We start from the raw sequence: 24,924 nt of genomic DNA, 5'->3' as shown, positions 1-24,924 counted from the left end.
ATCATATGATATGCCCTTCAGTCAGCAGGTCTGACCCGAATTGAACGGCGATGGGAGGTCTTCTGGATGGCCGGCGCTCATCCCGCCAGTGGAAAGCACTGAAGCTGCTCTGCTGTGGTGGACCAATGTAACTTTCATTTACTGGGGGTGAAAGTACGACATGGGTCTTTGCACAAAGTTGCCAAAGGAGCCACATTCAACAGACACAGGTGGATTGTGTCTCTGAGCGATGGCCCAAATGAGTTATATCTGAAGTAGTAGCTGCAGAAACATCCAGGGTCATCTCAGTTCCTCCTCTGTCTATAAACGCACTGATGCACCTGATTGTGCACATTTGATTATGAATATTAATATTTAAATCTCTCCTGCTTGAATAAGAGTATACTTACAGTGGGGACAAGACACCATGTGAGGTTATTGATGTATATATTTTTAAGAGAACTATAATCTCACTCTGTCCTCTTAGATGCCAGGTATTTGTTTTAAGGACTGTCTGGGTGAGACTTTAAAACGGTGTGTACATCCGGGTAACCTTTGCTGAACAATGTGCTCCACCATCGCATTGTATCCGCCTTAATAATAAATAATGTCACCGTGTTTACAGAATGGTGTATTTTTTTCTTCTTCTTCTCAATGGCAACAAATAGCTCACTCTATGTTCGTTTACTCATCGCATTTCTCTCACTTAACTTGTGTTTTCTTTCTTTCGAAGTAAAAGCCTGCACTTTCCAAAACTGTTCCCCTTTTGGGAGCAATGGGAGAAGATTAGTGGACTGGTTCAATGAGGCACGTTTTCCACGCAGTGAAGGAAACGCACCTGTCATGGAAAATGTGCAGAGGCGCTCCTGCCTTTCGGCTGCAAACTTTCCTTATCTTCCGGTACTCGGGACTCCTCCGGCGCACAAAGTCAACAGGTTGAGCAGACGGGAGGCGAGGAGGAGAAGAAGAAGAAAGGGCAGCGCTGTGGTCACAGCCACCGGAGAAAGTGGGCAAATCACTTTATGGACACACGGAAATGTAATAATCTTACATGCTTTGCTACTTTTAATCGTTTTTCTTCTTTTTTTGTGTCAGGAATATCTCGCGGTGTCCCGCAGTGACGCAGGCAGCGCAGAGTTAACAGGTGTGTCTTTTTATTTATATTTATTGGATCTAGTTTTCTTTTAACATTGACAGACAATGTCATGTGGTAACAAATAATCGAAAGGTTCTCCCCCGAAATCGTCATCCTTCCCGATGGGTTCAAAGTTACCGGTTTCATAACGACACGGTGAAGTAACGCTGGCTTCGTTTAGTCTGTTTGGGGCTGAATCCTGACACGTTATCGCACTTTAGGATATTATTTGCTGCCGTGGATTTTCACGTTTGTTAAATCCATTCTGTCCACGACGCGAACAGTTGACACAACTTGTCTCGGTGTTTGTGTTTTAAACAAATTCCTTCTCCTTAATCTTCTGTTTCGTGTTTGTAGAGGATGTTTCCATTGTGTGCACTATCTCTGTCATCTGGTCCATGCGCATGCGCCATTTCCTTGAAGGTTAAGTTTCAGCGTATCCAACAGCGGCCTTGCTGAACTCCTGCTGGAGTTACTTGGCTCCAGGCATTCAAACATTGAGGAAACAGTTTTCATGGCGGTTTTGAATTGCAGTTTTCCCACCTGGCAGGTACTTAATTTCCTCCTCTCTTTAATTTCTTTTCATGCAACTGAAGTGGAGCGTAACGTTTCTGAAGGGAACATGACTGACAGGGGCAGATTACGAGACAATGGGCCCATCACCTCTCCCAGAAAGACACTCAGACGTCAGTGTTTTCTGTGTCATATTGTGTCTCTTTGTGGTTGTTGTCCCCTTTTCACAGTCTCTTTGCAGCTGTTTTGCATCGCTCTATTTGTTGGGTCTATTTATGTTTGTTTTATGTTGCTTTGTGGTCATTTTGAGTCTCTTCCTGGTTAATGTCATGTCTCTTTGGGTAACGTTGTTAAGGTGAAGTTCAGGGGGGGGAGGCTCTGAGTCTTTGGGGCCCTGGACTTGTGCCAGGTTGTCCTTTTTTTAATAGTAATAAGACATCCATGATGGCATGTGACACATTGGGATTAAACAAATGGGGAAGTTACTGAACTCCACCCACATCTCTGTGTCCGTAGAGGGTGGGAACCCTGCATAATAGCCAAGTTCATGTTGTTTTGCCTGTCAAACTCAAAACAACCTTTCACCCGGGCAGAATAAATAAATATATCCTCGGGCATCCTGGTTCCTTTAAATCATTTATCATTTTTGGAATTATATGAATTGCAAAACATGCCTGTGAGTCAGTCTCTGGTGGCTTACTGGTTATCTAGATTCTCATGGGCAATCCTTTTTGGACGAATGGAGATGAGGCTTTTGGAATACACGGAGGAGGTGACAACTCTTGTACTCAAACTATCCATCATAAAGTTGCTGTAATGTGACATCGCTGTGTGGAGGCCACCAGGGTGAGAGAAACGTCGCTCGCTCTGTATTCGTCATTCGATTAGGATCACACGGCAGTTTCTGCCCGTCTGTCTTCCCCGCCGCAGGGCATCACGGCCACAAGTTCCTCTTTTTACTGCAGAGCTCTGCGTCAGTCGCTTTGCATCAGAACATTTAACCGCCTCTCCAGTAGTGAAACGAGGGAGAGTTTATTCCTGATGATCTGGTTTGTCTACAGGAGATCTTCTCGATGCCATTGAGCTGAGCCAGTTGACGTACGTGGAGGGTTGATGGTTCAAGGCGCGATGCCCCGGGCCGCTGACATGATCAACCTGGGCTTCCTGACCGACTCGGAGCGGGAGATGATCCTGGAGGTGCTGCAACGGGACGAGGAGCTTCGGCAGGCTGAGGGGGAGCGTGTGCGGTGAGAAGAGAGCACTTCCTGTTAACTGTATTAAATGGTTCACCGGCCTCCTGTAGTTTCCATTAAATATTGAATCGGGTCAAAATGACCCGAAGGCAACACAAGGGTTAAATATAATACCATTTCAAACTACGTCATTCAGTTTTACCAGGTAATTCATAGATGTCTAAAATGGTTTCGTGTATTTTCATTTTAAGTTATCTATTACAGCTTTGATATTTTTTTGAAATTGTATTTCTTTTAATATTATATAGGTATTTAATTTATTACATCATCTAATAATGTGTCTTGTTGTTGGTAGAGCTGCTTATTGAACCTCAGTACTTTTTGAATACTTAAGTCCAGAGAATTTAGTATAACAGTTAGGATTGGAAACGTAGTCCTCCTTTTTATTCTTGTTTACTTTTTCTGTAATAGTAATGTATATACAAATTATGATTGTAATTTAATTCTTTCTTTTTGTCAACGTTCTTGTACCAAGACAACAATACATAAAACACTGCACTGAGAAAAAGGAAAAACATGTTTATATTCTTCAAACTATGTTAGTGAAAAGTATAATTTAGGTATCAGATAGCCAGGTATCGTATTATATTAGCATCAGAATAAAATAACTTCAAACCTTACAGCCCCAGTTGCTGGTTTTAGATTGACACCGTGACACGAGAGGCCATGGAGAGGACTCAAAGATACAGTGTGTCTCCTATCTTAATGTACACTGCAATGCCTTGATTGAGGGCTGGGAGCTTATTCAATATTGTCATTTATTGATTGAATATTGTGACGGCATGATCATATTCAGATTGTATTTGACAAAACTCAAACTTTTTTTGTTCATTAAGTTTGTCTTGTGTAATGCTTAACTGAAAACATTTCATGTAAGATTTTCAGATTTGGAACCAGAACAGAAATTTAAATTCTGTGAATTTCAGTGAATTCTTGGTATGTTTACCTAAATACCTTAATTAAAGTAAATAGAAAACTTCTGTTAATTGATTTTCAACAAGTTGTATTTGTTATAAAACATACAAATGAAAAATTTTATAGTAATATTGATCTCAACCATATCGATCTCCACAAGATTAGGATCCATCATACAACCCAAAATGTCCAGTATATGTAAAACCCCAAACATGAAAGTTTCTTTACAAGGAGATGTATAAATGTTTAAATATTTAATATAACTTCTAGATGACTCGGGAAGTTTCTCAAAGGACTCGTCGTCGTCTTTTAATATTTGTGCTGTGTCTCAGGGGTTTGAAGACAGATTTGCTGGATGTGAAGAGGAGAGGGGCCAAACGTGGCAGTGGACGCTACAGTGATCGTAGCTGTGGCAGATGCCAGGAGCCTCTGAGTCGACTGACGTTTTTCTCCAGCAAGTGTAAGGTGTGCAACCACCATGTGTGCAGCGACTGCCGAACAGTCCTCCACGAAGGATCCTGGCTGTGCAGCGTGTGTTCCATCGAGTCGTAAGGGATTGTTCATACTCTCCTTTAACTTGCCAGAATAATTGTGTCACATCAGTTTGTCTTTAGTGTATATATTGTTCAGATTGTCAACACATCCTGAAAAGCTCAACACCTAGTGAACATGTAAGAGTCGTACGTAAATTGTGCTCCAGGCTGTAAAAGACGGATATCTGAAAACACATAATTCATTTTTTTAACAATTGTTAAACCGAAGAGCAGAGTTTATTGAGCTCACAGCATGATGGGTATCATTACCATTTTACAAACCAGTTTTTTAACTGATTAATTAATGTAAATTCTGTTCAGTTTACACCTGTTTTTTTTAAAGAAGCATTTGTGTTGGATTCTAGGGAAATAAAGAAGAGGACGGGGGACTGGTTCTACGATCAGAGGACCAACCGTTTTTCCACGATGCCTCTACACGACCTCGTGAGAGCCTCCCTGAAAAAGAAACCTCAGGGTGAGTGCAGGAAGAGGAAGTGGGTATCGACTGTTCAACCGGGAATGTAAACAGCGCTCAGCCAAATGAAAGGCCCACCGTCACTGGAATGTGGTCCCAGTCCAACAGTAGGGGGAGAGAAATGTGAACTACAGTAACATGATGACATTTTGCTCAACTGGTGTGCGAGTTCACTTTATTTCTGTGTTTTATAGCAAAGAAGCGTGAGACAACGGGGGAAATACTGTTGAGGAGTCCTGAAATAAACCCAGATCTTCCCATTCCTGTGCCACGGGTCAGGCAGAAAAATCCGATAACGGATAACAAAGGGTGCGTTAGTCAATTTGGTCAGTTTAATAAATGGTGAATGGTTTTTCAGATTAAGAACATTTCCATCTTGTCATGTGTACAGTCATTTAAAGGAGAATTCAGGATCAGTGGCGTCAAGAGAATCGTTGGAATTGAAGGAGGATGTTTGGTCAAAGTCAGCCTGCAGTGACTCGGAGTCTGCAGAGAACAAGAGTATAAGGAGCAGTAAAACATGCTCGGATTCTGGCCATGTGACCCCTGAGCAACAACGGTAAACTCACCATAAGCTCTACTGAAATGTCCAAACGCGACAAGTGGACTTCAAAGATGCTTTAATAACAGGAGGTGTTGTGTTTGTATTCCTTCCTTATAGTCGTAGTCGATCAGTGTACTGGTGTCCAGACTGAGACGGCCGAGTCTGCCTCAGATAGTTTTTAAATACAAACTATTTAGTAATTTGTTCGAAAATCCTTTCCTTATTTTTTTTGGGTTGACCTGTAGTCTAAACTTCATAGTTTCCATTAAAAAAAGGTATTTTCATTTTGTTGTCCTCTGCACCAGACATTATAGTTTGCAAATTGCACTGTTAAAATAAATCGGTTCATTCAGCCTCATTGTATGTTAATTACCAATGGGTGGAATCTTAATGAGCAAAAAATCCCAAACCATAAATGTGACATTAACTTACTCGTGCATGGACGATTTCACTTTGGGGAATCATGTACCTGAAACATCCTCGCATAAATAAATAACTTAATGGTAGTGCTGTTCTGTTTATCTTTTTCAAATTAGAGTAAATCCCACATGTGGCATAGAACATTGGCTGAGATATCCCACTTGCTAGTTAGTTTAAATGTGATTAGAGTCACATGTTGACACTAGGTCACACACACAAGCTGAACAAATTATTTGACATCTATTTGAATGTAAAATGTTGTAACTGTTAATAATAATGACTTGTGTCCTCACACAGGAGTGATCCCTTTTTGGCTCCGCCCAGCCAAGCAGGGTCCAATGTTTCCAGTCTGACCACTCCAGTCAAAGCCATTAGCGTTGGCATTGACATGGAAGCTAACAATGTATGCTTCTTTCAAGTTTATGTCTCAAACTATAAACATTTAAAAAAATAACAACAATGTTTTGACTGACTCCCTTTTCCTGTCACTGCAGGCCCCAGAAGTCAAACCGCTCAGCACGAGCCCGCAGATAGATGTTGACAAGCTCTTCAAGAAGAGCATCAAACGGGACCCCAAACCTCCTGGTCAGCATCTGATGTGACCATGTGCAATTCCGTTGTTTTTCATTTAATTCTGAACAAAGAAAAACATCGTGTCTCAGTTTAATTGCTGTTCATAACAGAGCATGTATCGACGCTGGACCTGCGTGATGGACGCAACGCATCGGAGGCCTCGATGGGCAGCCGGAGCAAGTCTGTGCCGGGCCTGGACATGCAGGTCAGACTCAAGTGTTTCATACGCTTACCATACTGCTTTGTCATGAATCTGTAATTTTTTTTATTTAGTACAGCATTTGTTTCTTTTTCTTGTTTCTATTTTTACATTCTGCACTATAATGAAGAACCCTCAATGTAGGACATTTTTGGGGATATTGTAATATTTCAGCGACTGCAATGTACTTCAGAAGGAGGATTTCGTAGACATAGCTATCTGGCAGCAACAGAGCAGAAAGTCTCCAACAGAGAGCAAGTGACAGTCGAGCTTCTAAATCATAACGAAACATGTTTGGTGGCTGCATCACATTTTGATCTTTCTGAGGCTATCTGCATGCAATGCTTGCCTCTCCTGTGGTGGGTTATTTCCTGTGGAGTTTGTTGAACGTCACGGCCAAATGGAGGCTCTCCTCTGAATGTAGGAAATAACACTAAAGCCTGCCGCTTACAGTTGATGTTTAACAGCATTCTGCTTATTTTTTGATTTACTTCAATTCGATTAAAAAGCAGTTGTTTGTTTTTTGAATAACAAGCATAATTTTTGGCTTAAGAACCCAAATCTGAGTGTTTTTGATCGGGCTTCCAAATGTTTATTATGTTGCCACAGGAAGATGGAGAGGAGGACGAAGATATTGACAGCTTGGTTAGCTATCATAAAAGGACAATATTGTCAAGCACGTACAGCATACATAGCTCAAGGGTAAAGTATTGACTTCCTCACATTGGTCCTCTTAAGGTTCTTTGAAGAGCGGCTCAGAACGGAACCAATATTGGATAATCTGAACGAGCATCTATAACCTCAGGATATCCTGCAGCAAATTAGGACGTGTGAAATTGACGTTGCAAAATGTGTATACCGATAATAGTTACCAAAGGCACATGGGGAAAGTCAAGCAGAGGCCAGCTGACTTTCATGCGGTCAATCTGGATTCAGATGACAGAAACATCCTGATCTTTGCTAATTTGTTTGTACCCCCCCCCCCCCTCATTTAACTTTCCTATATTTATATATAATGTATGATTTCTTTGTTTACATTTGTGCGTTATTAACTGTGATCTGCAACATAAAACCTGTAGAGCTTCACTATCCAACCAATATCTTCATGTTAATATTTTGTATTAATACAACTTTGAACCAACACAGGAGTTGTTGATGATTGTCTATTTAGGGCAGCTGTCTGTGTTTCTCCAGAGTACGCTGGGCAGCATGATGAGCATCTACAGTGAAGCGGGAGACTTTGACAGCGTGGAGGTGACCGGAGACCTCGTCTTCTCCCTCTGCTACAACGACCACACCCAGAGCTTCCACGTCTTTATCGAGGAGTGCCAGGGGCTGGCCTACGGCGACGCCTCCAAGCTGCTTTCCCACCCGTAAATAAGCAAATCTTTCTCCAATTGAAGCTGTAATGTGGAGCTCCACCAGGCGAAACGCATCATTTGAAGCACAGTTTGCTCAAATTGTGGCTTTCTGAGTACAGATTGTGGTTCTAAAACAGACGCATGGTTTTACTGCACACACACACACACACACGTATACACACACGCACACGCACACGTATACACGCCTCAATCAGTGCAGATAAGAAGTTGCTGTGTTTACAAAAGCCTTTTGAAACTTGCATCCCAGAGGTGATTACTTGAGCTTAACAGGAAATCGAATGTCCACGGAAGTTGTCATTGCATTTAGTCAGGAAGTACTGCAAACGAGCCAGCAGTCACGTCCAGGAGGAACACAGTTTGTTCTGTTTTTGTGTTTCAGATATGTGAAATGTTATCTGCTCCCTGATAAATCTCGCCAGAGCAAAAAGAAGACCAGCATCAAGAGAAACACGGTCAACCCCGTCTACAAAGAGACCCTGAAGGTGAGGCTTTATAACACGCACTTCTCCAACTGCACTTCAACTGTTGACCCTGTGCTGTTGACTCAATGACACTCCCTGATTAGTGACCTTCCTCTATATAATGACCACACCTACAGAGACTATAAGGTTGATATTGACGTTCAAGATTAAAATAGCTTGTGTCAAATATTGATTTTGTTCCGATGTAGTCTACTTGAATACAATGACAAACCAAACTGCTGAGAGGGAAGCAGCTCGATGAAACCAGTGTGCAAAAGGACTGTAACTTTAGATTTGCTCTTTGAAAGAGGAAGAAGGCAATTATTTCGATTTTTAAGAAGGTTAATGCCACTTCCGATCAGATCAGAATTCATCCTCTGCTTTAATCTGTGATCTATGATTTATTTAAAACTCCCTCAGCACTAGAGCATTAAAGTTCTATACGGTTTCAGTATTGAGATGGGCCTTTGATCAATCCTGTCTTCTCCTCCTCACCTCCCACTAACAGTACTCCATCAACCGCAGTCAGCTGTTCACCCGCTCCATCTTGATATCAGTCTGGCATTATGGTCGCTTCAGCCGCAACGCCTTCCTCGGAGAGGTTGAGATCGCCCTGGACACCCGAGACCTCGACACCCCGTACATGGACCGCATGACTCTCATGGGGAAGGTAGATCCAGATAACGATGTGGCTTTATTTAGCGTACTATGGCGGCTTCTTTGTTAAAGGTGGCCTCTGAAGTGTAATGTTTACATTCAGTGACGCTCGCCCAATCACATCATGTGCCTGGCTGAGGTTTGAATACTTTTCCTTCATCACAATAAACCGAGAGGACGGCGACTTTTAGTACGTCGACATGAATGTACCATGTTATGTTTACTAAGAGGAGTCCAATAGAGGTTAGGAACTCCTCTTGTGGAGGGATTTAACGAAGTATAAACACCTCAAGGAAAAATACTTAATGGTGTTTGTTTATCCTTTCCATCCAACAAATGTCTTTAATTCATTTCCTTCCTCATAAAATGTTTGCAATGTTTTTTTATTTTAGATTTTTCTTAAAGATGTAAAGGCTGTCTTGATTGTGTACCTGTTTACTTGCCAGAAGTCTTCTTATTCGCCGTTTCATAGCGCATCACTTTGAAAGTGTGTGAACCACGTAAACCTGCGTGACAAATAGATGACCCACACGTAAAATATTAGTACAAATAAATAAATTAAATGGACATGAAAGAACAAAAAGTGCTCCAAATCAGAACAATGAACTTGGTGTAAAAATGAAGGTAAAAGAGGACCTTAAGGCAACAGTTTAAAAACTAACAAAATACTGAGATTCTGGAAAAAGTAATAACCCTTTTTCTAAGAATCCTTTTGTAAGTGTAGTTTGCTACGTTTGGTTTGTTATGTTCCTTCCAAGCACAAATATTGTCAATTTCTGCCTGAGGCCTGATTGTCAGAACGGGTTTTACTTGGTTTTGTGCTAAATATGATGCACTCTTTTTAAACAGTCAGCTTCTGCTGCTGCGGGTGGTGCTGGTGGTGGGCCTGCGTCAGCGTTTGCTCAATACAAAGGAGAGTTGGTGATCTCCTTGAAGTATGTCACACCTAAAAAGCCCAAAAACGAGAAAAACAAAGGTAAGACGATGACGAGAAACTCTGACTTTGTTTGATACACTTTGCCTTCATTTTCTTAGTGTCTATTTTCTCCTCAGGCAAAAAGGTGGTGACTGAAGGGGGGGAACTGCATGTCCTTATTAAAGAGGCCAATAATTTGGTCGCAATGAAAACAGGAGGCACCTCGGATAGCTTCGTAAAAGGGTTAGTGATGGACTCTTCTGTCTTAAAATGACTTACTGCATTTCTCTGTTTTTAAGACCTAACATGTTTGTGGTTCTGCAGATACTTGTTCCCAACGAAGGCAAAGACCACAAAGAGGAAGACTCCAGTTGTGAAGAAGACCCTGAACCCCCAATACGACCACACGTTTGTGTACAAGGAGCTGGCTCTGGAGCAGCTGGGGGAGATGTGTCTGGAGCTGACGGTGTGGGACAGAGAGGCCATGTCGAGCAACGAATTTCTGGGAGGACTTCGTCTCGGCTGCATGAAAGGTACAAAGATAGAATTCAATAAATCTATGAGAAGAAGTACTTTATTCTTTTCCCACTCGGCTTGCGCGTGAGAAGTGCTTTTGTGAGAATGAATCGGATATGGCTCTTATTTTTCCTTTTTGTGTCAAATTCTGTTGTAAATCACCTTCTGTAAATGTAAAGCATCCATTTGCTTGTCTAGTTCACAACGTTTTTTGAGGAAGTAGATTCTTTTGTTTATTATTTTGGCCTTTGTTCAGCCTGATTTATACTACTTCAACCTTTTTGTAGAAGTAATTGGTGGTACCTTTGTTTGTGTTGCACTCTAGACTTGGGTGTAGAACTGAAGGGAAGGAACATGTTATTCACATTCATAATAAGAGAAATTAATACCCTATTTTCCCTTTTCTAGTTTAGATAGTTTCATTGCAAAAGCGTTATCAACCCTTTTTTCTTTAAACACACACTTAATTTTTGACAACTGTTGAAGCAACTTCAAGGCTTCCATGTGTTTTTCCCAAGTGTGTGAGAATTCAGCGAGTATAAATAATTTGCCGTCATTAATAGTAAAAAGACTCTGTACTTCATTTCACATTCATGTACTCTTTGCTCCTGCAGGCACTGTAAAAACTGGAAAAGTGGAGGTGGAAATGGACTCTGTTGGAGAGGAAGTCAGTCTGTGGGAGAAGATGATGCAGTACCCGGACTCGTGGGCAGAGGGCACTCTTTCACTGCGCTCCACTATGCTGACGGGCAAATGAGGACTGCAAGCAGGCAGAAACCAGAAACTGAAGAAAGGATGCTGTGGGGGTCCGTGACAAATATGAGATTGTGGATTATTATATTTTATCAGACCAGAAGCTGGTCTATCTGAAGTGAACCTCCACACTGGTTGACTGTAAGCAGACACACAGCTCACTGGCCGGCTGAACATCTGCATCCCCGTATGGGCTTTGTCTTCAGCAGCGTCCCTCCACTTCACTGCGGTGTGACTGTTGAAAATCTTCACAACACTAAACTTTGGATTAATTTGAAGAGCACTTTCATAGTTGTTTTATGTTAAAAACAAATTTAGGCTGGATATATTTTTGCAATTTTTTTTAATGCATGCACAGAAAAAGTGCTGTAATGATTCACCTTTTTCCATATACATGTACAGAATTACACAGGAAAACAAGTTCTTTTAAACTGGCATTATACAACATTTCTGGTATTTTATCCAAGTAATTGTGCTATAACTTGTGTTTATATTAGTTGAAAAGCCCTATTTTAATTGATAGAATGTGTATTTTTAACTTTTAACGATATGTGATCAGTCGTGTTGAATATTGAATATTCTGTTCTCCCAATAAAAAAAACCTAAACCCAAAGACTGCTTGAGGTCCATACCAGCTGGATTTAAAAACACTGTCCACTCGACTTCCTCAGTAGTTGAAGTGATTTTCCTCTTTAATTCTTATTTAAATATCAGATCAGATTGAGGGCTCTTTGACAAAATTCACGTCATGCATCCAACCTAATTCTATGGTTCTAAATATATTGTGTGTTTTACTCTCTGCAGCTGTGATGTCCATGTTCTGGATTGTTTGAGAGTGAAAACAGTGCTAGAACTTCAGTGTTAAGTGATCACATGGAAACATGAGGAACTCTCCTCCTATTGTCCTTCTGGACCTGGTGCCTCGTTGTATGTCCTCCTTCCTCATCTTGTGCTTAGTAAAGCTGATGAGTTTATCGCTGTGGCCAGTGCTGCCGCTAGTCATGTTGGTGCCCTAAGCATAACTCCTTCATGATGCCCCCCCTGAGATAGGAAAAGGACCCGTGGTGTCGGTGGGGGGGGGGGGGGTGCTGAGCGATTAAACAGCTCTCTCTCTCTCTCTTGTTCTGCCTGTTTTGTGATATACATGCCTAAAAGGTGCCTAATATTTCTAGACTGAAATAATATCGGCATTATAGTTATTATAACTGAGGATTTTTTTAGTTGCCTATTTTGTGGTGCCCCCTCAGGACTTGGTGCCCTACGCGCAGCGCGTAGTGCGCGTTATGGGAGCGGCGGCGCTGGCTGTGGCAACCAGAAAAGTTTATTGAATTAGTCACAGAAGTCCCTGTGGAGCTCCAGTCTCTCTCGCTGCTCTTCATCCAGCAGGAAGCTGTCGATGTAGGAGAACAGCTCATCCGACGCCATCGGGGTGATGAAGCGCTCTCGGTCCAGTCCGAGCTCGTCCAGCAGCAACATGCTGAAGTAGGATCTGGAGATTCTGAACACTTGTCTACACATTGAGAGAGACACACATTGGATTATTAACCCTCCTGTCGCCTTCGGGTCATTTTGACCCGATTCAATGTTTAATGTAATGTTTAAAGTCTTTCTTTTCAACAACAAAACAAAACATAAAACAAAATAACTTAAAAAAAAAATTAATAATAAAATTAATTTGATTGTAATAGCTGGGCATATTGACCTCTCAAGTAAAAAATATGTTAAAAATATAAAAGGTAAGGAGAGGGTGAAACATTGAATCGGGTCAAATTGACCCGAAGGCAACACAAGGGTTAAATACTTTGATATTATTCAAGCTGCGATAATCAATGTTTAAAATAAAGATTTAGGGGGGTGCTCATAGTGACCGATCCACAGAGGATTATCAACAGTGGCGGTTCGTCCATAGGGGGCGCTAGGGCGTCGGCCCTCTTAAAATTTTGAGATGAAAAAAAAAAAAATACATCCTGTCAAAAAACATTATATGCCAAATCATTTAAATAGTAAATAACAGTGTTGACGCGCTAAATGTGTGTGGGAGACCGTCAGCCTGTCAACAACCACTTAAGTTAATGTGAAAAAATATAATATATCGCCATTATCACGGAGAGAAGCCCCTCCCCTTTTTCGAGGCGATCTAACGTGTGTGTACGGCATCGATACAACATTTCAGTCGTTTCGGCAAGGACGGCTTCTCATTGGCGGATGAAACGTGAATCTTGGGTCGCAAAAATGTGCGCTCGTTGGCCAATGACATCGTTTTATTATTTCACGTGACTGGACAATTCGGCAGATCAGAGACGTATCGTTCCCTCAGCCAGAGAGCTCCACGGAGCTACGCGAGCAGGTAGCTAACGGAGCTGTTAGCTGGAGGCTCAGTGAGTAATGCGCTGTTTAGTTTCCCCTGTCTGTCGTTCCAAAGTCCTGGGACTGAAACTCTCTGGACTACAACGGGGTGAGGGATCTAAAGAGCTGCAGACAAGTGTAAAGCACGAATCTTGCCGCAGTTATCTAGCTAAGAGCATGACGCTAACTCGCTAACAGCCTGAAGCTAACCCTGTTTGCAGAGCAGCAGAAGGAGACCGAACTGGCATCGAAACACAACGAAGAAGTTCTGAAAAACAGACACATTCCCTCCAGAATAATGGAAACAGGCTGGTTACAGACATGATTGACTTTAACCAGAGAGTTATGGAGAAGTTTGACCACTTTAAAGAGAGGAGGCTACTTTTCTTTACAGTAGTGGCTCTACTCTGTCACCCAATGTAACATGTGATCTCTTTCTGACTCTATTCTGCTCTGAACCTCTTTCATGTGAGGGTGAAACTTTTATTTTGTAAACCTCTGAAACCCAACCCAATGTTTCTTAAAGCTGCTCTGAACTCCTGCCATGCCCAGTTGTACAGTGTGTTGAGTTGTGTTATTGGAGTGGTTGATGGTTTTTTTTTTTTTAAATTTTTCTTTTTTTTTTTTTTAATACTAAAACCTCTTTCTTTTCATTTTTTTGTGCTATTTAAAACCGCGCCCAATTTTTCACCAGCCGCCACTGATTATCAAGCATTTCAGCTGGAGCTTTATATATATATATATACACACACTACATCTTCTCACTTTTTCATGTATAGGCTACACAAAATGTTTAATCATGGAAATTTGGTTTAAAGTCCTGTAAAGGTCCTGGAGATCCATTGCTCAGCATGTGTCCGTCACAAACAGAACTGACATCGCTTGAGTGAGTTCACTAGCCCAACTGTTTGTGGTTTAACCCCGTCATACGCGTCGTTGAGGGGGCGTGGCTTATCTCCGTTACTTTGCTCCGTGGAAAAATATGTTCCGCTATCCACCACGGAATAATTAACCACTTTTTCTACGTTATACTTCTTGTGGAAATGCCACACACGTCGTAACTTCTAGCGCCCCGGTGTGAATGACTTCCGCATCCAGCGCCACGAGAACAGCAGTAGCCAATTAGATCCAACAGCGGAGCAGCTCAGCGCTGATTGGCTCTCACAACGCAGCGTTCTGGTTCTGTGCTGTGACGTCGCTAGTGACGTCACGGAGCACTGAACCAGAGTGCATATATAGAGAGCAGACTCGAGCGCTGTTCTGAGGTCTACTTGAGGATCTGGGAGAGTCCTGGGGACCAGCATATGGTAACCAGGATGTGTACCCTGGATACTCGTAGACTGGGGGGATAGAGCAGGCTCTAGCACTGATGGGTGGGGGGTTATCTGATATATACACATGTACATACATAAATACATGGTGAACTAATCTTACATTAGGTTGTTCAGCTGTAGTAAGACGGCATTGAAGGCCTAGGTAGAAAATGCACGGCCCGCCACTGAGCTTTACAATATCTTACACCTCTGTGTTTGGGTTTTCTGGTCCACAGCTCGACTGTTTTAGTTCACTTTCACTCCTGTGGTGTTTTTGGCAGTCGCTGTTTCTCGCAAAAATGCTCTGGTACACCAACAATGTTACCTGCTCAGTAACAACTGACAGACACAGTTAGCATCCAGCTGGTGAACACAGTGGGGCGCTTTGCAGCTAGAACGACGGATATTTCCCTCATGAGTTGGTGGAGGCCATAACCGAGCTAGAAGAAGAGGGATGCTTGTCCTAAAATTCAGATGGCCAGAAACTGCAAGTGAAAGGTAATGTTGCTCCGGAAGTGAACCAAACAGTGAAGAAGTCAGCTTCCAAAACCAAAACAATTAGATGAAAGATGCTAAAAGATGTCTGATCTGAAGATAATATGTTCTAAAATCATATATAGAGTTGGATGATAATTCTGATGCATTCCCAACATTTAAATATACATAAGTGCACATTTAATCTTAACTGAAATGCTCGTTTACATTTATGTTTATCTCCTTATCTCCTAGCCATAAAGAGCATTGATCAGATGCACTCACTTCCCTCTACTTCTACTACCTAAGCGATGTATAATTGTCTGCATTTCCCAGAGTGCATTGCATTACACTCAATAAATGTGTTTCAATGGGCCACAGATGGGATTTATGTGTTAGTGGAGAGACTGAAGAGATTTTCCATTCTGGAAAAAGTGAACAGCACCCCTTACTCCAAATACAGCTGGTGGAAAAATATATATCTTTCAGTCTTCTAATCAGAATCAGAATCAGAATCAGAATTGTATAAACTACATGCCTGTGTTTGTGCAAATTGGGGACTTTCAAAAAAGCCCTGATTGATTCTCATGCGAATCAAAGCCAGGTATTTACTTTTGATGTTCTGTCACTCTCGTCAAAATCCAGTTACTGCTACGCTGGAATTATTATGTTGCTATTTTTAATATTGTTAATCCTTCAAGTGGATTTTTCCACAGAGGATTCCTTTTTATTAGGAGGCTCCTGACATTTAAAGAGAGTGAGTAGAAACAACCCTTACGGTTAATGATAATCGGAATTATATAAAGACACACACACACACACAACTGCTGAATAACTAGGCCAAGTGATGAGCTGTGTAACTTTTACCTCAACCCCTCGATGACTTCAGAGCTGAGCAGATTTTCTTTAATGCGACCCGTCTCTCGAGGCGGGGAGCCCAGGAGCTCGACGACGATTACGTGTCGCAGCTCTAATCCACAGTCTGACTTCTGGTTGAAACAAAAGAAAACAAGGAACAGATTTTGAGGATTCTTGTTTATTTCAAACGTCCTATCATTTTGGGGATTGGGGGGGGGGGGGGGTTCATGTGAAGCAACGCTTTTCCTCACTTGTATCATGATGTTCTGCAGCTGGTAGTCCGGGTCAGATATGTTGGGCGCAGACACAATCAGCAGCCTCCTCTTTTCATGGAACTGTTCCAGGAGAGCGGACACTGTCTTCACGTCGAAATTAATCTCCATTGCTACAAACACACAAAGTCACCATTGCATCCAACATCGGTACCTCACACGTGGGTACTATTGTGTTCCTGCTGCAAATTCATAAGTATGATGGGAATTTGTATTTTGACTCACCAACGCACTGGGAGGGGCTTCCCTCCCAGCTGCGGTTGAACTGGCAGACACGACTAGACACGCCCCTCCGTTCATACCCTCCGTCACAGTGGTATTCACATGCTGCACCATAGTTACTCCCATCAGAGGAGCAGGTGAGGTAGCCGTGCAGAGGTGGAGGTAGCTCTGGGCATCTTCTCACTAGGAGGGGGACACGATGCAAACAAGAAATCCAGTGTGTGATCCGAGTTATAATGCTGTGTCAATGTGTATTCAAACAGATATCGTAGGTCAACTTACCCTCAACACGTACAATAAACTTGCAGGCCGCTCTGTTTCTGGCTTGGTCGTACACTTTGTATCGGATAATGCTGGCTCCCTCGTTAAAGTTGGTGCCTGGCTCCTGGCCGACCAACATCACGCTGCAGAGAGACTGTTTAGTTGAATTTTAAGGTGAGCAGGAAAGAGGAGCCAAGGAAAGGAGCGACATACTTGAGTGATTTATCGGCAGTATCTGTAGCAGCCGGGAGGTCCCAGGTCACCATCGCAGTGAGTTTTCCAGGCTCGGCGACCTTGAGTCTGGACGGAGGACACTTGATCTTTGGAGGATCAGTATCTGAAATAAAGGAAGGAAGTGCATCTTACTGTAGAAGTCAAATAGAGCCGAATATGTAGACTGAGAAACAGCCGACCACATTTCTGGATTCAGTCCAAAAACCAGAGGAGCAAGAAATGTGCTTATTGTTGTGTGACTTTGAGACTTGTGAAAGAATAATGAAAAACTAGACAGCAATACAGATGACTTCAGGTTGATTTCACAGCAGTAAGTTAACCCTCCTAGTTGTTGTTCAACAGAGACGTTTGAGTTTGAACCTCTTGTTATCTTCATGAATCTGCCAGATTAAAACCCTCATCTGTACCGGCACAAATTGGCTGCCCTCCGCTCCACGTGCTGCTGCGCTGACAGGTGCGTGAGTGTTCCCCCTCGATGCGATAGCCGGTGTCGCAGGTGAAGTCGCACCTCGAGTCCACCATGAAGCCTTGGGTGCAGGTGTACCTGCCGTGTGGAATGAGGTGCAGCACATGGCAACGCATCTCTGAAGAACAAAGTATGTTGAGTGACAAGTGGAAACAAACATATCCGATGTACCGATACATATCTGGTGTTCCGATGGACAGTTTATCTTAAATGAGGAAGCTGGTGATAGTCTATTTTATTTATTTTGTTGGTGTAAGACCAAAACCAACAATGTGTTGGTTGGTTTCTTAATACTATTCAAAGTCTTCCTGTTGCTCTGAACCTCCCAATGCATTCCACCTGAAGACTTGAACCTTTAAAAGTGGGCTATGAATGATCACTTACATTGGAATTTTAAAAAACAGCTGAGCACTGCAGGTCTGAGCGAATACAATTCATAGTGCATTTGTTGGGGACTACTTCTAGTGGATTAATACCCATTCTGTGCACTGTTTTACAACAGTAGGATTGTGTGGACCGCGTTTAAAGCAATACAAGGAACAAATGAGCTCGAGCAATGGTGTGTTTTGAATAAGGAAAAAGGGGAATGTCACCAGATTCCTCCTCATATATGTAAATAAAGTCTCAACTTCACATACTGCGGCAGTAAGCAGTGCCAGACCAGCGTCTGTTGGCGAGGCAGTGAATCGAGCTCTTCCCCAGCAGCCGGTATCCTCGGTCGCAGCTCATCTCGCAGCGGGTGTCAAGCGTGCTCCTGTAGGCCGCGCCGCGAGGAGAGTGGCAGGTCACCTCCCCATTGGTCAGACCCGGAGGATGACACCAGTATGGGTCTGTGTTAAAAGAGTACGACCCATATCTGTAGCACTAATGGTATTGAAGAGTCTTATGCTTCCTGTTAAATGGACATGTGGTAGGAGACAGCAGTACTGTCTACTATCTGGTGTTATGTTATCATATCACCCAACCCCTGAGTGACTCGTGTTGGTTTTATTCATACGCACCTTTGTAGTCGAGCTGAGGAGCGTAGTCTTCTTCCACAAAGTCGTTGTAGCCGTCGTCCGCTGTGGTCCCAGAGACCGCTGGAAAAAAACAGACAATCCATTAGCATTTCTTATGACCATGATTCTCCCCGCACAATCTCTTCTCCGTAACTTCTTTTAAGGTTTCGTTTAACACCAGCTCAATAACTTTCCAGTCTGTAGACACCTGGATTTGCAATCAGTGATCCCAACAGAACCTCCCGAGGGTTTTAAACAAGTGAGTCCACTCAGGAAATATGGAAATCCTCTAAAAGGCAAAACATGTGTGTTGTTTCCTTGAAAGGGAAAATAATTAACTTTTATATTATAACGCATGTTAGACAATGTATTCGAGTGTTTTCTGGCCTTTTGGATCAACAATAATATTGACCATAATGTAGGGCACACAGCATGTTTTCATTACTCCCTTGGATCTTTTCCCTCTTACTCATCTGTTTTCATGTAATTGCAAACTGTAGGAAACTGTGGCCTTTATTCAAAATGGTGTCTTTCTGCACAATAAATAATTTTCACTGTTATACTTCTCTCTCAGCAGTTGTGGTTCAGGCACATAATCCATTTGAAATCCACACAAAAAATGACTCCATGTGTAGAGCTGAGAGCCAAACTTTCCAGGCTGTTAACCTCCACCCCCATCTCCGGGCAGTTCCTGTGCTGCTTCCTTTGCTGCAGCTCAACCCTTCTGTGTTATGGCCCTCAAACAAACAGAGTTCACTTTTCACACAGTTTCTAATAATAATAACAACGATGCATCACATTCAACTTCCCCTCGCTCTTCTCTGAAAGCTGCTTCAGATTGTTCCAGCGATGTGTAAATTAAAGCTACCGTCAGCGTTTTTTTCTCATAATGAGGCCGATGTTCCACTAAGTAACACTTCCCTAGACTAATGTTTCCCAAGTCCCCCTCACAGACAATTAGTCAGAGGAAATAAACAAGCGAAGCTCATAAGTCTGATGGTGTGCGGGAGGACTGGGGGAAAAAGTGGCGTTACTGTTAGACCGGCCAACTCAATACACGCCGCATTGCCCAGTCAGTGACCTACTTGGAAAAATACCCATACACTTAACATTATGTTGGATGATTACAAAGAAATTACATCACATATTTATTTATTTTACATTTGTATCCACCAATTTGCCTGGATGGACACATGGAATAAAATGATACTCGCTATTGTAACACTCCAAGGTAGGTCTAATTTGCTAGATGAATATGTTTAACTCTGGGCTAGTATCAGATGGCTGTACGTATAACTGCAAAGCCTTAAGGAATGAAGGTCAGCAGAGAAAGATCACACAAGAAAAAACAAAAAAACAATATCAGCATACTCATGTGTTATTATTACCTCACTACATGAGTAGTTTTTACAGCAGCTCACTCTTTTCTGCAACACTGTCTATGATTTTCTCACTATCCAGCATCTGCAAAACATCTGTCTGAGTAGCCATCAACATAAAGGCCTCCAGGCGCTGTTGAGAGAGTGAGCTCCTGAACCTGTTTTTCATATATTTCAGCGTCAAAAAGCTTCGCTCGCATGCTGTGTGACGAAGAGCGTAAGCATGAACCTGTATGCGAGGCCTATGATGTGGCCCAGGTTCTGTTGCCTTGGTTGTGTACTCTTGGTTGATGCCTTCCTGCGACTGTGTCCATGATTCGATTGTGGACCTAAATCTTTTATGATATTTCGGCATCAGTCACAGCCTCATCTTGGAACATCTCTCCAGGCATGGATTTCTTCCTTCTTCCCCTTTTCTGTGGCAGAGTGGTCTCCACCTCCAGCTCCCTCTCCTCACTCTACTCCTGTAGTGGATTGTTGGCCCACTGGATCAATTTGTCGGCCGCTGTCTTGACACTTTGGAATTCTCTGTTCACATCCTTCAGCTCTGCTTCTGCAGCCGCAACCGTCTGATGAGCTGCCAGGATGTCCAATCCACTTGTCTGAATGTATTTAGAGGTACATTTGGTGATGTGACCTGGAGAATTCACAGGAAGATCTGAGCTGTAAGTCGAGTCTCGTACTTCAGAAGCTGGTTGATGTGTCCCTGTGCATTGACTCGTGCCATGGCATTGATGGCCTCTCCATCCTGAATGGCTGAGAGGCCCAACATAAAGGGCCCCGTCTGGCTTTCCAAAAGAACCAAACACCTTTGTGACAGCTGCATCAAGACGACTGCCTCTTGGGTCTTTGCTCTCCTTCTCCCAGATATTCATCCTCTGGTCGGACTCTCTGAAGAAGATAGCGAAGTTGTTCATCAGGGGAAAAAGAGAGCCACTTGTCAGTACACACTGTGGTGTGTCTGACAGCACAACGTTTAGGATGTGTGAATAGCACACATGGATTTGAGTTGGAAACTTTTCGGAGAGCAGTGCAGAGAAGCCTTTATATTGGCTTTGCATATTTGAGGCCCAGTCAGTGGAATTTCCAAAACACCGCTTCACATCCAGATCCATGGTCTCCAGCATGTCATTCACAAGTTGGGCAAAGTACTGCCCAGTGGACGCCTCACATCTGATCACAGCAACTAGTCGCTCACATATTGTATCACAACAGAGCACTGATCGTGGGCGGTGATGTCCTGTGTGGCTTCAATCTTAATATTAATATATACACTTTTATTAATCCCCAAGGGGAAATTAGTTCTCTGCATTTAACCCATCCTTAGTTATTAAGGAGCAGTGGGCTGCAGTGATGCGCCCGGGAAGCAACTGGGGGTTCAGTGCCTTGCTCAAGGACACTTCGACTTGCAACTAATGGGGAGAGCAGGGATCGAACCTACAACCTCGCGGTTGCAGGACGGCCCTCTTACCCCACTGAGCTACAGCCGAGCTCCGAGTACATTCCAGATTCCCAGAGTGCAGCAGCGATGGTAGTTTTCATGAGGCGTTGAATGGTGGCGACGATGGAGTCGATGGTTGTTTTGGAGAGGAGAGTGACGAGGGCACCTCTACCTCCTCTTGAACCACACTGGTGTATCTGCTTGCTCTTTTCGATGCAGAGAGTGAGGTGTTCCTTGAGACAGACGTCATACTTTCCAAGTAAAACTATCATTTCCAAGAAGTTACCCTGTTCAATGGTGTCGCCATCAAGTGTGTATGCTGCCTCTCCCTGCTTGCCTCTGTAGCTCAAACCTCTTTTGCCGATGAGCTTCATCACATCTGTAATGCGCTCCAACACTTGTCGCCTCCTGTAGACTTGCTCTCTGTGAAGCGACATCTGAGGTCCCACGAGAAGGTCCTGGATCGTGCTTCTTGAGGATCTGAGGACATGTGCCTCAGCACAACCTCTGTGTAAGTGTCTCTTCTCATGCTCTTCCACTCTCCGGTGTACGTGTGGGAGGTCAGACATGCGGGTGATGAAAGAGCTGCTTTTTCTGGGATTAGTCAAAGCCAGACAAAGGGAACACAAGAGGGCTTCTTTGTCTTGATTGTATGATAGCCATTTTATGTTTGTGCCATCTTTGCAAAAAAAAAGCTCTGCACTACAGCCGTGTGTGCCGGGGGTGTTAAAGGAAGAAGAGATCTAATGTGTCTGACCTGGGGAAATAATCAAAATCACTTCACTTTCTGTGTCCTCATGGCCTGGGCTATTCCAGTCATCCTGGCCTTGACTGTCTCTGTGGTCCTGGTTGCTATCCCTGTCCCTGTCCCTGTCATCTTCAGCCTACATGAGTGGTAAATAGGGATTATTATGTTAGTATGTTAAACCCTTGACACAATACACTCAGCAGACTATGGTAGTATTCAGTATTAGTACCCCAGATGAAAAGAAAGTACACTTAAGTACATTAAATTTAAGTGTAATAAGTATACTTTTTTGTACTTAACTTTCCACTCTTGGCATATTAGATAAGTATACTTTCAAACCATGTACTAAACTGAAATACACTATTTTAATATAACCTTAATATATTAAAGTGTAACTTAAATATACAAAGTGTACTTTTTTGTACAAAAATGGCACACAAGTTGTAAATTGTACACAAAAATTATTTTCTGTACTAATTACTGTATGGCTCTGGGTCTTATCTTGGCTCTGGGGCCCAAAGATCATCAATCTAGAAAACATACTAACACTGTTTTAATGTTAGTGTTGTGTGTAACACAGTGATTTTAGAATAACAAGCTAGCTTGTTAACTTAAGCATTATTTGACTTAAGGTTTTTGACATAGGTTGCACAACTACCACCATGGATAGCTTACTCATCGATTGTAAGCTTTTACTGAAGGGTGTGAATACTGAATACACTCCGAGTGTGGTGAGCAGAGTGCGTCCATGAAGCAGCAATGAGTCACGCGCCGGAGGAAGGTTTGACTAATGTTTGAGTTACAAAGGATTCATTTATCTCTAATGACAAAGGCGTCCAGGAAGCTTTCCATGACTCTGTTTTATCATCTGAGCTTCTCGTGGATCTTAGGTCGTTATTATCTCTGCAGGATTAAATGGAGGCTTGTGTACACTTGGCCTAGAGGGAGGACTCCTCAGTAATTAACTGGCAGTGATTGGAGTCGAGCTGTATTTAAACTGCCTGGTCAGCAAAGCAGTGGGGTTCCTGAAAAGGCAGGCAAGTTCATTTTTGACTGGATTCTGCTGCATCATTTCATCTCTTAATTCCTGGAGGGAGGATTGGCTTCCATTTGCATTCATCCAGTGGCCTCAGCACATCTGCATCTAATACAGTTGTTATTACTGTTAAACTGAAGGCATTTCTCTACTACAGGGATTTGAGAGGATTTCTATGTTTACATGACTTTAGTCAGCAATCGTAATACAATTATTATTATTATTTGTATTATTATTTTACTTTTTAGATACTTTTTTATTTTGTATTAAATGATCATTTGAGTAAAGAAAGTGAGCTTCCTTATTTTTTGGACTTACCTGTGAAGTATAAAATGAACGCAGCAACAAAGTTGAGAATCATGACGACAGTCCTGGGAAAAAAAACTGTTTTTGTGCAGGTTGGTTCAGAACCCAAAGTCCATCCGAAAAAAGTACAAAGTTATACTCAAGAGAAAGTTCACAGTTGGTTTACCAAACGACTTTCTAAACAACTTTTTTTATAATCATCCCCGCTGAGGACAATAAGCGCTCCCGTCACACCAGAGTCTCCGCTGCTTCTGGAAAGGATCCTTCTGGTTCATCATCACAGTCAGACGCCGCTTAGTGGCGCTGTTGGATCTCCTGTGTTGGTGTGTTTCCTCCAATCGCTGCATTGTAAACATGATATTTGAGCCACTACCTTAAACCTCGCCCCTCCAACATCAAACCAGAAAGTAAAGATTAAAAACCACACGTGAATATATATAGTAATTTCTTTTAAAGACATGAAAACAGAAAATACACATAGGGCCTACTACTTATTAGATCCCACAGGTCTGTTGTAATATATATAACGCCCATTTACACAATTTAATGTAGTAATTTCAAGTCTCATTTAGTTTGAATTGTCCCACAGAAAGCCTAAAATATATAATGCTGTAAAATAAATAAAGTAGTTATTCGTGTTTATTTTATGAGCGCCGTGTTATGATGATTGTATTTACCGGACGAGCTGACGAGCAATTTAGCCCATTCAACTGTGACACATCACCAGAGGAATAATGCATTTTTTTGTATGAAGTCAGACAGCACCAGACCGGAAATAAAGCTACTGCCTTCAAAATAAAAGCATTCATTTGAACGACTAAAACAATAAACAATGACTAAATCTGAAAACGTGGCTAAAATGGATTGTTTCTTTATTAGTGGAAACAATGGAGGGCCACTTCAACCACTAACACAAAAAGTCAATTGTTAAAACTTAATTTGTGATCATTTTAGTCAAGAAGGTTCAATCAATTAGATTACTGTCACGTTTAAATACAAGCTAGAAAGTCAAAATGTTGAGCTAATATTGAGCCACATTATGCATTTACTATATCATATTTTGGCAAAAGTGAGGAGAAAGTGGGCTAGTACTAGATACCTTTTTATTATTATTTACTTATAATTGAACTTAGCAAACATTACATTTCTGAAGCCACATTTATAAGAACAATTGACTCATGAGAATGAGATGTAATTTCAATGTAACATTATGTCATAATTTGGATTTCCCATTTTAACTTTTAATCAAGATTAACTTTCCATTGCTATTCAATTGGACAGTTTTGCAGACATCCCTCCATACACGTATTGTGTGCGTCACATAATACAAGAGTTTACCGTGGTTC

At 42.2% G+C, this 24,924-nt stretch overlaps 2 protein-coding genes across 6 annotated transcripts; one reads left to right on the top strand and one right to left on the bottom strand.

The window, feature by feature from the left end:
• The first annotated feature begins 854 nt into the window (after positions 1-854).
• On the top strand, positions 855-11,837 carry sytl4 (synaptotagmin-like 4). Of its 5 annotated transcripts, XM_056439245.1 has the most exons (19): positions 855-985; positions 1,075-1,123; positions 1,562-1,664; positions 2,689-2,874; positions 4,128-4,343; positions 4,694-4,803; positions 4,998-5,112; positions 5,195-5,362; positions 6,065-6,170; positions 6,262-6,352; positions 6,451-6,545; positions 7,149-7,241; positions 7,734-7,912; positions 8,301-8,403; positions 8,891-9,052; positions 9,889-10,015; positions 10,093-10,198; positions 10,280-10,488; positions 11,086-11,837. In XM_056439245.1, the coding sequence occupies exons 4-19, from the start codon at positions 2,741-2,743 to the stop codon at positions 11,226-11,228; spliced, it is 2,157 nt and encodes a 718-aa protein (XP_056295220.1). In that variant the 5' UTR covers positions 855-985; positions 1,075-1,123; positions 1,562-1,664; positions 2,689-2,740; the 3' UTR covers positions 11,229-11,837. The 5 variants fall into 5 exon arrangements, with proteins under 5 accessions (XP_056295220.1, XP_056295218.1, XP_056295222.1 ...); XM_056439243.1 differs by lacking the exon at positions 1,562-1,664; XM_056439247.1 differs by lacking the exons at positions 1,562-1,664; positions 7,149-7,241 and having other exon boundaries at positions 857-985.
• srpx2 (sushi-repeat containing protein X-linked 2) lies at positions 11,549-23,799 on the bottom strand. The gene is made up of 10 exons (XM_056439248.1): positions 23,591-23,799; positions 18,672-18,749; positions 18,309-18,500; positions 17,612-17,788; positions 17,184-17,307; positions 16,992-17,113; positions 16,713-16,892; positions 16,467-16,600; positions 16,225-16,346; positions 11,549-12,734 (listed from the first exon to the last, which is right to left on the bottom strand). The coding sequence occupies exons 1-10, from the start codon at positions 23,631-23,633 to the stop codon at positions 12,554-12,556; spliced, it is 1,353 nt and encodes a 450-aa protein (XP_056295223.1). The 5' UTR covers positions 23,634-23,799; the 3' UTR covers positions 11,549-12,553.
• Positions 23,800-24,924: the final 1,125 nt, after the last annotated feature.

The sequence above is a fragment of the Pseudoliparis swirei genome, chromosome 19 (assembly GCF_029220125.1).
Source record: "Pseudoliparis swirei isolate HS2019 ecotype Mariana Trench chromosome 19, NWPU_hadal_v1, whole genome shotgun sequence".
In the NCBI taxonomy this organism is placed as follows: Eukaryota; Metazoa; Chordata; class Actinopteri; order Perciformes; family Liparidae; genus Pseudoliparis; species Pseudoliparis swirei.
Note: the sequence above shows the minus strand (reverse complement) of the source record. Positions and strands in the feature narration are given on the sequence as shown.

Excerpts from the sequence above, each read along its gene's own strand:
- sytl4 (XM_056439243.1), top strand. The coding sequence starts at position 2,741 with ATGGTTCAAGGCGCGATGCCCCGGGCCGCTGACATGATCAACCTGGGC. Across the intron at positions 5,363-6,064 it reads GTGACCCCTGAGCAACAACG|GAGTGATCCCTTTTTGGCTC; the intron begins GTAAACTCACCA and ends GTCCTCACACAG. Across the intron at positions 6,353-6,450 it reads ACGGGACCCCAAACCTCCTG|AGCATGTATCGACGCTGGAC; the intron begins GTCAGCATCTGA and ends TGTTCATAACAG.
- srpx2 (XM_056439248.1), bottom strand. The coding sequence starts at position 23,633 with ATGATTCTCAACTTTGTTGCTGCGTTCATTTTATACTTCACAG. Across the intron at positions 17,789-18,308 it reads TGGCACTGCTTACTGCCGCA|AGATGCGTTGCCATGTGCTG; the intron begins GTATGTGAAGTT and ends TTTGTTCTTCAG. Across the intron at positions 17,308-17,611 it reads AGGGCAGCCAATTTGTGCCG|ATACTGATCCTCCAAAGATC; the intron begins GTACAGATGAGG and ends CCTTTATTTCAG.